The sequence below is a fragment of the Parasteatoda tepidariorum genome, chromosome 11 (assembly GCF_982258835.1).
Source record: "Parasteatoda tepidariorum strain Cologne lab strain chromosome 11, Ptep-v5.0, whole genome shotgun sequence".
Taxonomy (NCBI): Eukaryota; Metazoa; Arthropoda; class Arachnida; order Araneae; family Theridiidae; genus Parasteatoda; species Parasteatoda tepidariorum.
Window position 1 is genome coordinate 9,164,861 of NC_141765.1, and position 12,509 is coordinate 9,177,369.

The window sequence follows — 12,509 nt, forward strand, 5'->3', positions numbered from 1 at the left end:
TATTAGACTTTTTACCACGTGATGATTTGATGGTAAAAGTAGTGGAAGTCTAAAATCCTCTTCATCTATTCTCATGAAAACTTTGGTTTTAACCCTTAGGAGACCATCATTGTCTGTTATAATTTTTAGAGACTTCAATTGGTTTTCTGTTCCTCCAAAGAATTCTTCATCCTGAACTTTCTTCAGAATTTTAAGTTCGGCCTTCTTCAGTTCCTCAGCACATAGTTGTCCAGACCTTTTATCACTAGGTGTCTTAGCATTTCTGAAAAATCTTAAAATCCAACCAGTGATTCTTATTATTCTTTTGTACGAAGAAATGCGATGATAGTATTCGTCATTTTCTTTATTCAAGGAAGACACGACAATTTTCTTCTTCTCAGAGTTTATCACCTTTTCATCTGGAATCAATTTGTAATTAGGCCAGCGGTCTCTAAAGTCTTTCAGCCATGGTGGCCCCTGCCACCATTTTCCCTTGATAAGCGTCTTCACTGAACACCCCCTAGAAGGTAAATCGGCCGGGTTTTGAATTCCTGGAACATAATTCCATTCAATAACTTGGGACAAAGCTCTTATTTCTTTTACCCTATTGGTCACAAATACAACCCATGGACCTTCTTTCTTTATCCAATACAATGCGTCCATGGAATCAGACCAATAAAATGTCTGGATATCCTTCAAGTTCAGATCATTTTTTACAGATGTTGCTAGTCTCACTCCGATGTTACAGGCGAGTAATTCCAATCTCGGGATAGACACATTCTTTAATGGTGCCACTCGTGATCTAGCTTGTAGTAACTGACAAGTCACTTCATTTCCCCGTTCTGCTCTCAAGAAAATTCCAGTAGCATAAGAAAGTTTGGATGCGTCGCAAAAAAACATGCAAAGTCAATTTTGTGTCATTCAAATCCAAGCATGAGTAATTTCGAGGAATTTCAATGTCTTTCAAATCTGAGATTTGGTTTCTCCAATTATTAAACTTTTGAACGATATCTTTCGGCAGTTCAGCATCCCAAGAGACTTGAGCTTTCCAACAATCTTGGAGAAGTAGTTTCGGTATTAGAGTCACTGGGCACGTGAACCCAATAGGGTCAAATACCTTATGTGCCAATGATAATATTTTTCTCTTAGTTATGCTTTTATCATCGATACTGATATCGTTAATATCGCAAGACAACGTATCGTTCTTAAAGTTCCACAAAAGCCCTAAAACTGGGACTTTAAAGTTTTCGGAATTCGTAACTTGTAAATTTTCCTCAACTTTATTCTCTGAAGTGTGTGCATTATCTATCCAGCCACGCAAGTCAAATTTCGCAGAAGCTAGCAGTTTCTGAGATTCTGATCGAAAATATTCTAGTTCTGTAACAGAATCAACACTTGCTACACAATTGTCCACGTACATGGAGTCTTTTAGTTTCTTAGCCAACTGCTTTAAGTTTTCTGGTACGTTTTCCAAATGGTGGTTTAAAACGGCAGCTAGCAGAAAAGGGCTGCATGAAACACCAAAAACAACGCGACAGTGCCTGTAAGTAATTAATTTGCGAGGGTCACCGTCTCTCCACCATAAAAACTTCAAAAAATTCCTATCACTTTCTTGTAGGCTTATTTGTAAAAAGGCTTTGCGAATGTCGGCTATAACACCGATTTTACCCCATCTAAAACGATTTAAAACTGATGGTATTAGCTCTATCAAATTTGGCCCCTTTTCAATACACTCATTTAACGATAAAGAATTACGTGTTTTGGCTGATCCATCAAACACAGGACGAATTTTAGTCGTTGAATTTTCTTTGATGACTGGTCTATGAGGTAAGAAGTGCTCAGCGGAGTCTGCATTATTTATATTGTTATGATCTGACAAAACCTGCTCTATAATGCTTTCTTTTCCCCACTCATCAAATACATCTTGATACGCCTTTAACATATTACTACAATTAAGCGATTGTACGGTATTGCTAAGCCTTTTCTTGGCCAATTCTTTATGATCCGACAATGTTACACGACCCTCCAACCAAGGTAAACAAACCTGATACCTACCGCTTTGATCTCTGGTTAATGTTTCTTGGAAATGCTTTAGAACAATTTCTTGTGTTTCTGTTTTTGTTTGTTTTTCACTCATATCGTGAATTCCTAAAGAATCTTAACTCCCAGAGATCCGATATTTTAGCATAATCTACATGTAAAGTTAATAATAACTGAGGAGTATTAAATGCGTTTTCTCGTACAGATTTTCCCAGCACTGTCCACCCAAGACACGTATTCGCAGCTACTAACCCTCCTGATAGATGTTTAATATTCCCCGTTAGCAAGGTACTTGCAAGATCTGCCCCAATAAGTATGTGAATTTCATTTGGGTTTTTTTCATATAAACAAGAAATCCCTTTTATTTCGATATCACTTGCAAAAATACCCATACCTTTTAATTCATGTTTACAGTTGGAATCACTTATTTTAGGAATAGGAGCCCAAATCTGCTTCTGATCCATCACGTCAAATTCACAGCTGAATTTTTCGTCTAGACTAGTTAGCTTAACACTATACCGCTTATGTTGTTCAGTATTTTCAATACCTCCAAAAAGTCCGTGGGTGACAGTTTCCTCCCCAATGCAATTTAAACCCATTGTTTTAGCAATAAATTTACTACAATATGATCTTTGACTACCCAAATCAATAATTATTCTTACTAAATTTTTAGAATTCTGGCCATGAACATATACAATTAAAGTTTGTAAATAAACTTCATTAGAACAACAATTATTAGTTAAAACACTACTTTCAACAAGTTTATTACTATTATCAAAATTGTCGGATTCATTCCCTTTTAAATCATGATTTAAATAACACATTATTGATGCATGGCGCTTCGAACAAAATGTGCAAACAATTTTTGAATAACACTGATCCGCCCAATGATTCATAATTAAACAGCGAAAGCAAGCTCGTCTTTTTTTCAAAATATTCTTTTTCTCTTCTAACGATAAACTCATTGCTAATTTACAACTCGCTGAATCATGCGGTTCCTCACAAAAAACGCTGAAAGATTTTTTATTCTTGTTCTGTTTCATCTCAGAGCTCAATAAATCTGTTGCCGTATATTTCGGCTTCTCATTTTCACGTGATTGAATATTTAACTTTCTACTAGAGGGGGAGAAATTTATTTCTTCATTATGGCGCCGACTGATATGTCTCGGATTTCTCCGATCCACTTGATATTTATTTCCAAGGTCACTTACTGTACTCATCTGAATTGAGCGTTCTCTACAACTTAATGCTTTTGAAAGAAAATTTAAAAGCTCTTTTATATCTGAATATACATTTTCATTTTCGATTTTATTATACTCTAATACTAAATCTGGGGGTAATATTTTAAGCAACATAGGACACAATACACTTCCATAATTTACCGGTTTTAGTTCTAATGATTCTAAACTGCGTATATGTGTCATGCAATTATCATAAAATTTTCTAAAAGCGCGAATATCGTTTGAACTTTTTAACGGTTGCATATTTAAAATAGCGCTCATATGTGTGTGAATAAGAAAATCTTTCTTAGCAAATCTATCTTTTAATAATTCAATTGCGGAATCATATGATGCGTTTGAAATTGAAAAACCCTCAACCGTATTTAAAGCAGACCCACCTAAATGCGCCTTCAAATAGTTAAATTTGTCCACTTTATCTAATAATTCATTATTGTGTATCGCTGTTTCAAAACTATTCCAAAAGGTTAGCTTTTGGCTGACATCGCCATAAAATTTCGCGATACTCAGTTTCGGGAGTTGAATGCGCACCTTTTCTGCTGCTGATTCGTTTATTTCTGTTTTATTTATTGAACGTTGTAAGGTTATATTTTTGCTTTCCATATTCTTTACTGACATTTGCATTTCATTTATTTTCTTTTTTGCTCTTAGTTTAGAAATAACTACCTTATCTTGATACTCTTCTGTTTTTTCAAATTCTGATTGATATTCATCATCGTTGAGGAGGGGTTCTAGTTCTCTATCAACAGAACTCAAAGAATCAAATTTGTTTGTTAATGTTTCGATTATTTCTTCGATTACACTGGCATTTATATCTTCCGTTTTCGAGAGTTCTGCATCTAATTTAGTCAGTGTATTAGTTACGCTTGTTCTTAAGGAACCTCGTTTTCTTTTTAAATGCTTAATTTTCTCATCCGCCGACATCTTTTTAAATTATATATCAATTCGATAAATACACGATCTTTTAAGAAAAACTAATCGGTCTTCTCAGTCCCGGCAGGGATGCCATGTAAAAAATTATTTGTCAATCAACTCAAAATAAATTCAATAATAATTCTTAATTAAAGGTAAAGGCAAAATTACCTTACCTGCAATTTCTGTTGTTCTTCAATTTTCCGGGTGAGAAGATGGAAAGCTTTTCTTTCGCTTTAAAAAGGATCGCTACTCTTGTAAAAATAAAAAGATGTCAATAATAAAAAGTAACAAGTTCTGCCATTAAAGGAATTAACTATTTCTTTTTAAAACATTTAATATTTAACACAAAACGTAACAAGAAACATAATTGAAAACGAAACATTAAGCTTTTTTTGAAATGAGCATAACATATCAACCTCTTCTCTCTGAGGCGATCATTCCCCTTCTGTTTACAAAACTTCCGCCACGCCACAGTTACAGTTAAAATTTTAAAGTTAGATTGTTCTTCGCAGTTTCTCGACAGGAACATCAGATATTATTGACTTTATGTGTTGTTTTTGAGAAAAATCTTCGTACCCATATAACTTCTATGATATCTTTTGTATTTTGAGTTCTTCATCAACAAACATGTCAAAAGCTAATTTTGGATACCTTTTATATTAATAAAAATTATAAAAAGCTTATCAAAGTTAGAAATAGAACTTATGTACATATTTGTAGAGTAAAAGTAAGTTATAACAACAACTCAGAATAGTAGGTGGAATGGTTGTTATAGTGAGCTTGTTATAAACAAATACACATGTTTAATGTTAAGCTAACTAAGACTAAAATGTAAATTAAATACATTTTCTCTTTTTTACCTTTTATTTGAAACAACTGTTTTGATTTAAAATACATGACTTGAGTTTATTGTGTATTGTATACAATTTATTACGTTTCTGGCTTTATGGGAAGACCAAAAGGCTTGATAATTTTTACTAAAGTGCATTGGTAATGATTTTAATAAAATAGACAATATAATATGATTTTGTAATGCATGATAGAATTTAGTAATTTTATCATATTACCTTAGAGCTGGGTTACTAAAATTTTTTGATGTGGAAGATCCTATAATATTTATAAAAATTTTGTGGGACCCCAGCATTGCTCAAATCCGATAAATAGATTAATGAAACTGTCAGTTTCTTCACTTGAAGTAATATACTATTGCAGTTTTAAGTGTTTAATTTTTAATTAAGATTTATAACTATATGAAAATTGCCTGAGACCCTGGCATAAAAACCATTTATTCATTTAAAGTTACTTTTCAGTTTTGTATTTTTTAAATAGATGTGTTTAATAAGAACAATTAATTTTAAAACCAGAATTTCTGGTTAACCTTTACTATATGAACCGGAAAATAACAAAACGAATGGTTTAAACTCGATATATTTTGGTTAATATATTATTAACTAGACTTATGGTTTTTTACCAGAATTTTTTTTTCTGTGCTTCATATGTAAAGGAAGGGATGTGCTAACACCACTTTTGCGATCGCATTGACACAAAACTTTAGCTGAAGATATTGAAAATGTTTCTTATTTTTAATTATCGATACATTTGTAGGTAATTTCAGAATATAAAAAAAAATTTAAAAAACTCAACGAAAATTATTATAAATTATTTTATGATCTCATATGGCTAAAAATTGCTGATATCTAAAAATTTTCTGAAAAAAAATATGATAAATGTAAAAGCTTTTTAATGATATTTTTTCAAAATATAGGAAAAGCACAAATGTAGGAGAATTCTGCTAGGCCTGTAAAGAAAATTTTGCTTCATCGACCAAAGATATGACATTATAAATCGTTGTTTATGTTTTTTATTTTTATTTTCATAAAAGCTTTTACTGGTAAATTCATGTATTCATAAACTGTATAGTTTAAAAAATGTAAATAAGTGTGGTAAAATGTAATAGGATAAAAAAATACAGTAGGGAACCGATTATCCGGAACGATCGGGACCATCGATATTCCGGATAACTGATTTTTCCGGTTTTCTGAATCGCTACAGAAACCCATTTTTTTTATAGTTAAACCCAACTAAAAAAAAAAAATTGGAAATAATCTTAAAAAGAAGAAAAAACGATGAAATAATACACTAATGATTATTTCCAAAATGATGGTAAGGTAAACATCTTTCAAATAAGAACGAAAAATCCTATGAGGAAAAAAAATTTTTTTTTTTTATAATGGCGGGAAAACTAATCGAATTTCGTTCCGGTTTTTTGGTTTTCCGGTTTTCTGATTTCCGGATAACGGGTTCTGTACTGTATATGTAAATATGTAACAGACATTTCCTGGCAACAGTATTTAATTATGCAAAAATTTATAATTTTACTTAGTGTTTTTTTATAACTTTATGACATTGTATTTAGAGTATTTTGTACTATTATGAAATATGGACTTAGAGGAATTTCTCATTTCTGGAAAGTGATTCATTGATGGCAAGGTGTTATGTTTTGAACAGCTGTACCCCAAGTTCCTATTTAATTATTTTCTTTAAACTTTCTTTTTCTTAAATAATGTTTTATGATTTTATATTTTTGTACTTGACCCTGTCTACTGACATAATGTTTTGTAGAAAAACCATTTAAAATTTCTTAAACCTTGGAGAAAAAAAATTTTTTTTTTTTAAGCAGTCAATAAAAGGTACTTAATAATGATAACAACTCATACAATAATATCTTTTATATAAATCTTTCTTCGTTTATTTTTCAATCCTAAAGTTTCTAGGATATTTTTTTTTTGTACTTCACACTTAAGCAGTCAAGCCAAATGTAAAGAATTTTTAAAGACTTTCTCTTCAAAAGTTTGCTCTCAATTATGATGCTAATGCAATTATGATATTGATTTAACCTAAGCGGTATGGCGATTGTCCCTGATACTGATTCATTATATTTTAACAAAGTTTTTTTTTTTATTACTCAAAAATAACCTTTCAACATCAAATAGGTAGTTCTAATGGTGTTTTTATTGGTGACAAAGATGCTGAATCTATATTAAAACTGGTGATTTCAAAACACTTTAATCCCTATTAATTTTAATTAAAAGTTTAAGAATATTTTTGCTTTAAGCTCTCTTATTTAGTAATGACATAAATTTTGAACGTTTTTCTTTCTGTGATGTTTGTGTTTTAACTTTTTCTTTATAATAAAGGGTCAAATCTTATTTTATTTGCCTTTTTTTTAAAAATTTGCTTTTATATTTTAATCAATATACAATGTGTATATATATATATATATATATAGGAAAAAATATTGTCACTAAGAGAACAATCCTATCTAGTTGTCATATTTTGCATATTTTACTTTTAGAATTATTATTTTATTTAATTGCATAAATAAGATTTTAATTACTATTTAATTCATAATGCTTATATATTTATTAGTTTCTTTTGGGAGCTGATTTAGTATTTATAAAATGTGTCTGAAAGAGAATTTTGTTCATCTATTTGAGTAGAACCCTGAATGGTGTTAAGCAGAGCTAATTTTAAATTCAACTGACTCTTATGTTATAGGTGCTAAATATTTACTACTTATGCAAAATATCTTTCTATTTTGAGAAACCAATGCCGTAATAACTTTTTTCAATGAATTTTTGAACATCAAATTACATTAAATAATAAATTTGTAACAAAAACTATCAGTGCTGAGCGCTATGCACAGTTTTATGCACAGTTTTGATCGTTTGCTTTTTATGATTAAGAAGAAGGCAGTTGTAAAAATATTTTATAAAAATATTAAAAAAATACTTCAAAATATTTTAAAAGATATTTATTCATTTGGGCAGAATGCGGTTTGAAATGATTCAGCATAAATAATTCATAGAATTTAAATCTTTACTTGTTGTAATAAAGACGCATTAATAGGAGGTAAAAAAGCACATGACTGAACATTTTATGCACCAAAACTTTAATAGTTTTTTAACTGTCAATGAAATGAAGTGTTCATATCAATTGCTTTAAAAAAGTATTAGGATACTTGCTTGGTTAGCAGTGTCAGATGCATAAATGTCAGAAATGATGACAGTCAGAATTTTCTCCGGTTTCTATATAAAACTTATATAACATCTTAACTATTAGTTCAATCAACTTGGGTGTGATTTCACTCAATTCAGTGTAAAAAATGACATAGTAAACATATTGCTTGTCTAAATAATAACATGTAAATTTTGTCCTCTTTCTCCCCTTCCCCTCAGTGAATTATAGATAAAGACTTCAGCTCATTTTGGAGGTGAATATTAACTTTAGATATTTATATTGGGCCTTAATCACATTTAAGTTTCTTGCTACTTTAATATCATGCCGAATGTAGTTCTACTGTATCTTGATTTTTTGTATGAATTCCTTGAAATATATACCTTTGTGGTTCACTGTTGACACAAGTCAGTTTTGATAGTCAAAGCCTTTTTATGAAGATTTTTGAATGACCTTTGAGGCAAAAGTCTGCTGTAAGTATTTATGATTTAATAGTTAGTAGAACACAAAATAATGGTCAATGCAGGAGTTTACCCATTTCACAAAGGGCAATTTTTTGTGCAATGCAATATGAAAGTTTTTAGCATATTTAAATTGATCTGTTTTTCCTAAAATTCCAGATCTTCAGTTTTTACCTCCCAAAACTTCAATTTTTTTTCTTGCAAAAATAAACTGAAACATTGTCTTATAGTTTATACAGAAGAAAAAAACATATCCTGAAAATTTTAACAAAATAAAAGATGTTAAATATTTAACCTTGCCTGACGCTTAAAATCCTGAGTCTTAACAAAAATATCTACTAAAGAGGTTTCAGAATTTGAAAAAAAAGATTGAAAAGAATTCAAAATAAGCTTTTTATATGAATAACTAAAGTTTCATGATGAATATTGCTCAAAGAAGGCTAATAATTCATCATACTTCATAAATATTTTTTTAAGAGCTAAGGATTATTGCTTCATTTATCATAACTTTCAGCAAATATTTTTCAGATTTTTCTATGCACCTGTTTTTTGGAACTTTATTGAGATAAATTAGCTCTCCTAGACTGTTAACCAAAGTAGCAACAAGATCTGAAAAGGAAATTTTTATCTTTCAAAATTAAAAATGAGTGATGTCATCACTACAGGAAACATATTCACTTTATAAAACTAATTAACATTCAAAAGCTGTTATGTAATAACTGAAATGTTATCAACACTTTTTTATACATAAACTATAACATTATTTTCTTAAACTTCGATATTACTTTGTTCTTAACTTGGCTTTTAATTTGTATTTTAGATGGTACTCAGTTTTCACCAGATGTCTCAAAGCAATTGAAACTTGATCTTTTGAGTAAAATCTGGCTCACTTATCGTATAAATTTTCCAGCAATTCCTGGAACTGAATTTGTGTCAGACTCTGGATGGGGTTGTATGTTAAGATGTGGTCAAATGATGATGGCGCAAGCTTTAATATGTCACTTTCTTCATCGAGGTATGTTTATAATTTTTAATGATTTTCTAAATCAAACTGCCGTAATACACCTTATAAAACTTTGTATTTTTGCTTTAAAATATATTATACTATGTATAATTGTAAAGTTTTTGTCTATTTCTAAAAATCTGAATTCTCTACAACAACATGAGTCCAGTGAACATAGTCCTCTTTAACTAACAATATTTAAGTGAGTTATGAAGGAACAATAATTTTTATACATGTAATAAAAAATTCTTAATTGAATAAAATTACCACTTTAAAAGGTAAGTTTCTTTTTTTTTTTTTTTTTTTTTTTTTGAAATCATTCATGAAAAAAAGTCAAAAACAGAAATGGCTTAGGTTCTAAAGACAAAAGCTCATATTTTAAGGCTGTGTCATCATGTAAAAAAACAATATTTAGCAAATAATTTGCTACTTTATAACTGATGTAAGTTTGTAACAGTTATTAAGTTTTGTGCATTATTAACACGTAGATTCTATTCTAGTTCTGGTACAAAATGTCAAGATGAAAAACCACAGTTTTGAGAAAATTAAAAGCATTTTTGATCTATGTTTTTTTTTTATTGTGGCTTTTTTATTTTAAATAAATTGTGGCTTTTTTTTATTTTCTTAGGATAAAGAACTTCCGAAAACACCCTTTGAGCAAAAAAATAGTTTTAGAGCATTTCAAAGAATATATTTATTTGTTTACGTAAAACTAGTTTATTATTTAACAAAAATGTGGAATATTGTAAGTTTCATCAACATATAAATACTTTTTTGGCCAGACTATAATCATAAATTATTGATTGAATATCTTGAAAATGTTCATATTTAATACACATAGATTGGAGAATAGCTTCAGATCAACCAGAAGAATCTAAGCAAGTCTATAAGATGATATTGCGCTGGTTTGGAGACTCACTCTCGGATAATAGTCCATTTTCTTTGCATCGTTTAGTCTCAATGGGAGAAAACTATGGTAGAAAGGCAGGAGACTGGTATGGACCAACACATGCAGCTCAAGTCCTTAGGTGAGCTTTTTCCTTTAGTTAAAATTTGTAATGCTACTTAAATAATTTATAACTTCTACTATGCTTCTTACAGCTTCCAAATTTTTTAGCTAAGTATAGTGAGCCATGCCCCTAATGAGTTTAGGGAGCTATTTTCCTAATTTTCTTTGTCAATCTCTCTTTTCTTTAATTCTTTTGTATCTTTATTATTTTATATATATGTATGTATGTGTATGCAGCAGATGCATAAATTTTCAAAATCATTATTTTTTTCTTTTGTTAATTAATAAATTTTCTGAGTCACACATAATTAGTGACATAATTACTCACACTTAATTGTTTTTCTGGTTTTTAGAGATGCTCTTCATTTATGTCGAAAATATTATCCACAACTAAAAGATGTTTGTATGCATGTTGCTTTAGATGGAATTGGTAAGTTTACTAAAAATATAATATTATTTCCTCTTTTTTATAATTTTCAAATTGTTATTTTATAAATAGAAAAATTATCAGGAAAACAAAAATGAAGTATTTTTGTTTCATAAGAAATTTAAAAGAAGTGAGTATTGCCTAGAGCAGGTTTTTAAATTATATTGGGTACTGTTATGCTAACTCTATGGGAACAATTTTTTATTTCTTTGCTGTAAATGCTGGAATACTAAAATCGTTCAGTTAGGAATTTTATCACTAAATTTTAAAAGTACTACCATTTGTATCTGTACAAAATTTGTTTATAACAATAGCTGGCTGAGACAGGTTAAAGGTTTGCTTCATTTTGAAGAATAATAATTTTAAAAATAAACATAGTATTCTTAAAATAATCGCTTAATTAACAATGTTTTTAATAAATATATAAATTAAATTTACAGACCATAATAGTGTGTGCTGATTTATAATTAATATTTAATTAATATGTATTATTAGTTATCTTATTAATATTTAATAATTCTTAAATGTACCAAATATATAATTTCTGTAATTTAGAAAGGAACTGAGTTTTAATCTTCCATTATATAAAACATAATTTTAGATGAAGAATATTTAGTATAGATATAAATAGCATATTTTCTAAATGCTTTGATTATGATCTTCCTAAAATGTGCTAAGTACAATTGTTTCCAACTTATTTTGATCTTTTATCACAATTGTTCAAACCTCATTTCTGCTTCAAAAACACAAACATAGATGTACAGTGCGTAAAAAAACAGACCATTCTGAATAGCTTATATCTTTTGATCAAAGGATCGGATCTTTACAGTCTGGGACTTAATCTTAATGGTTCGAGGGGTTGACATCAAATAACTAATTAGTGCAAAAGATATTTTAGATTACAAAATCAGACATAAAAGGTACTTTCTCTTAAAAACATACCTTTTTTTCAACAAATTCGGATTACTGACCCCTAAAACATAGAGCGTAGCAATCTGGGAAATATAGACTCAATAGTTTAGTCAAGAGAGCAATCCAAAGTTTTGGCCCCTTAATGTTCATTTTATTTTTCACATATTTCTCCATATCTTTGGAACGATTTAAGAAAATTGAAAATTTTTTGCACATAATTATAAAATTCGTTTATTGAAAGATAATTCCATTAAAAAAGTAACTTTCAGTAAACATTTATTATTTTATTTATTAATAGTCCTAAATAATGTGAATTTTTAAGTATACCATTTTTTACAATATGGCAAAATACAAAATTTGAAGAGCGAAATGCAACATTTGAGCAATTGGTCAAATAGTTCCCAAGAAATCGAATTTTTTAAAAATTTGCGTTATTCCAGTTATTAGAATTCAGAATCATTAGAATCAGTGTCTTTCAGAACATCATCTGTGTTGGACTCAATAACAT

At 29.3% G+C, this 12,509-nt stretch overlaps 1 protein-coding gene across 1 annotated transcript in view; it reads left to right on the top strand.

Moving 5' to 3' along the window:
- Positions 1-12,509, top strand: part of Atg4b (Autophagy-related 4b) — a 33,591-nt gene that overhangs the window by 7,518 nt on the left and 13,564 nt on the right. Inside the window, exons 3-5 of the mRNA XM_087155295.1 lie at positions 9,471-9,665; positions 10,495-10,681; positions 11,016-11,092. Coding sequence (XP_087011421.1) covers positions 9,471-9,665; positions 10,495-10,681; positions 11,016-11,092 — 459 coding nt within the window. The remainder of the gene's footprint in view (positions 1-9,470; positions 9,666-10,494; positions 10,682-11,015; positions 11,093-12,509) is intronic.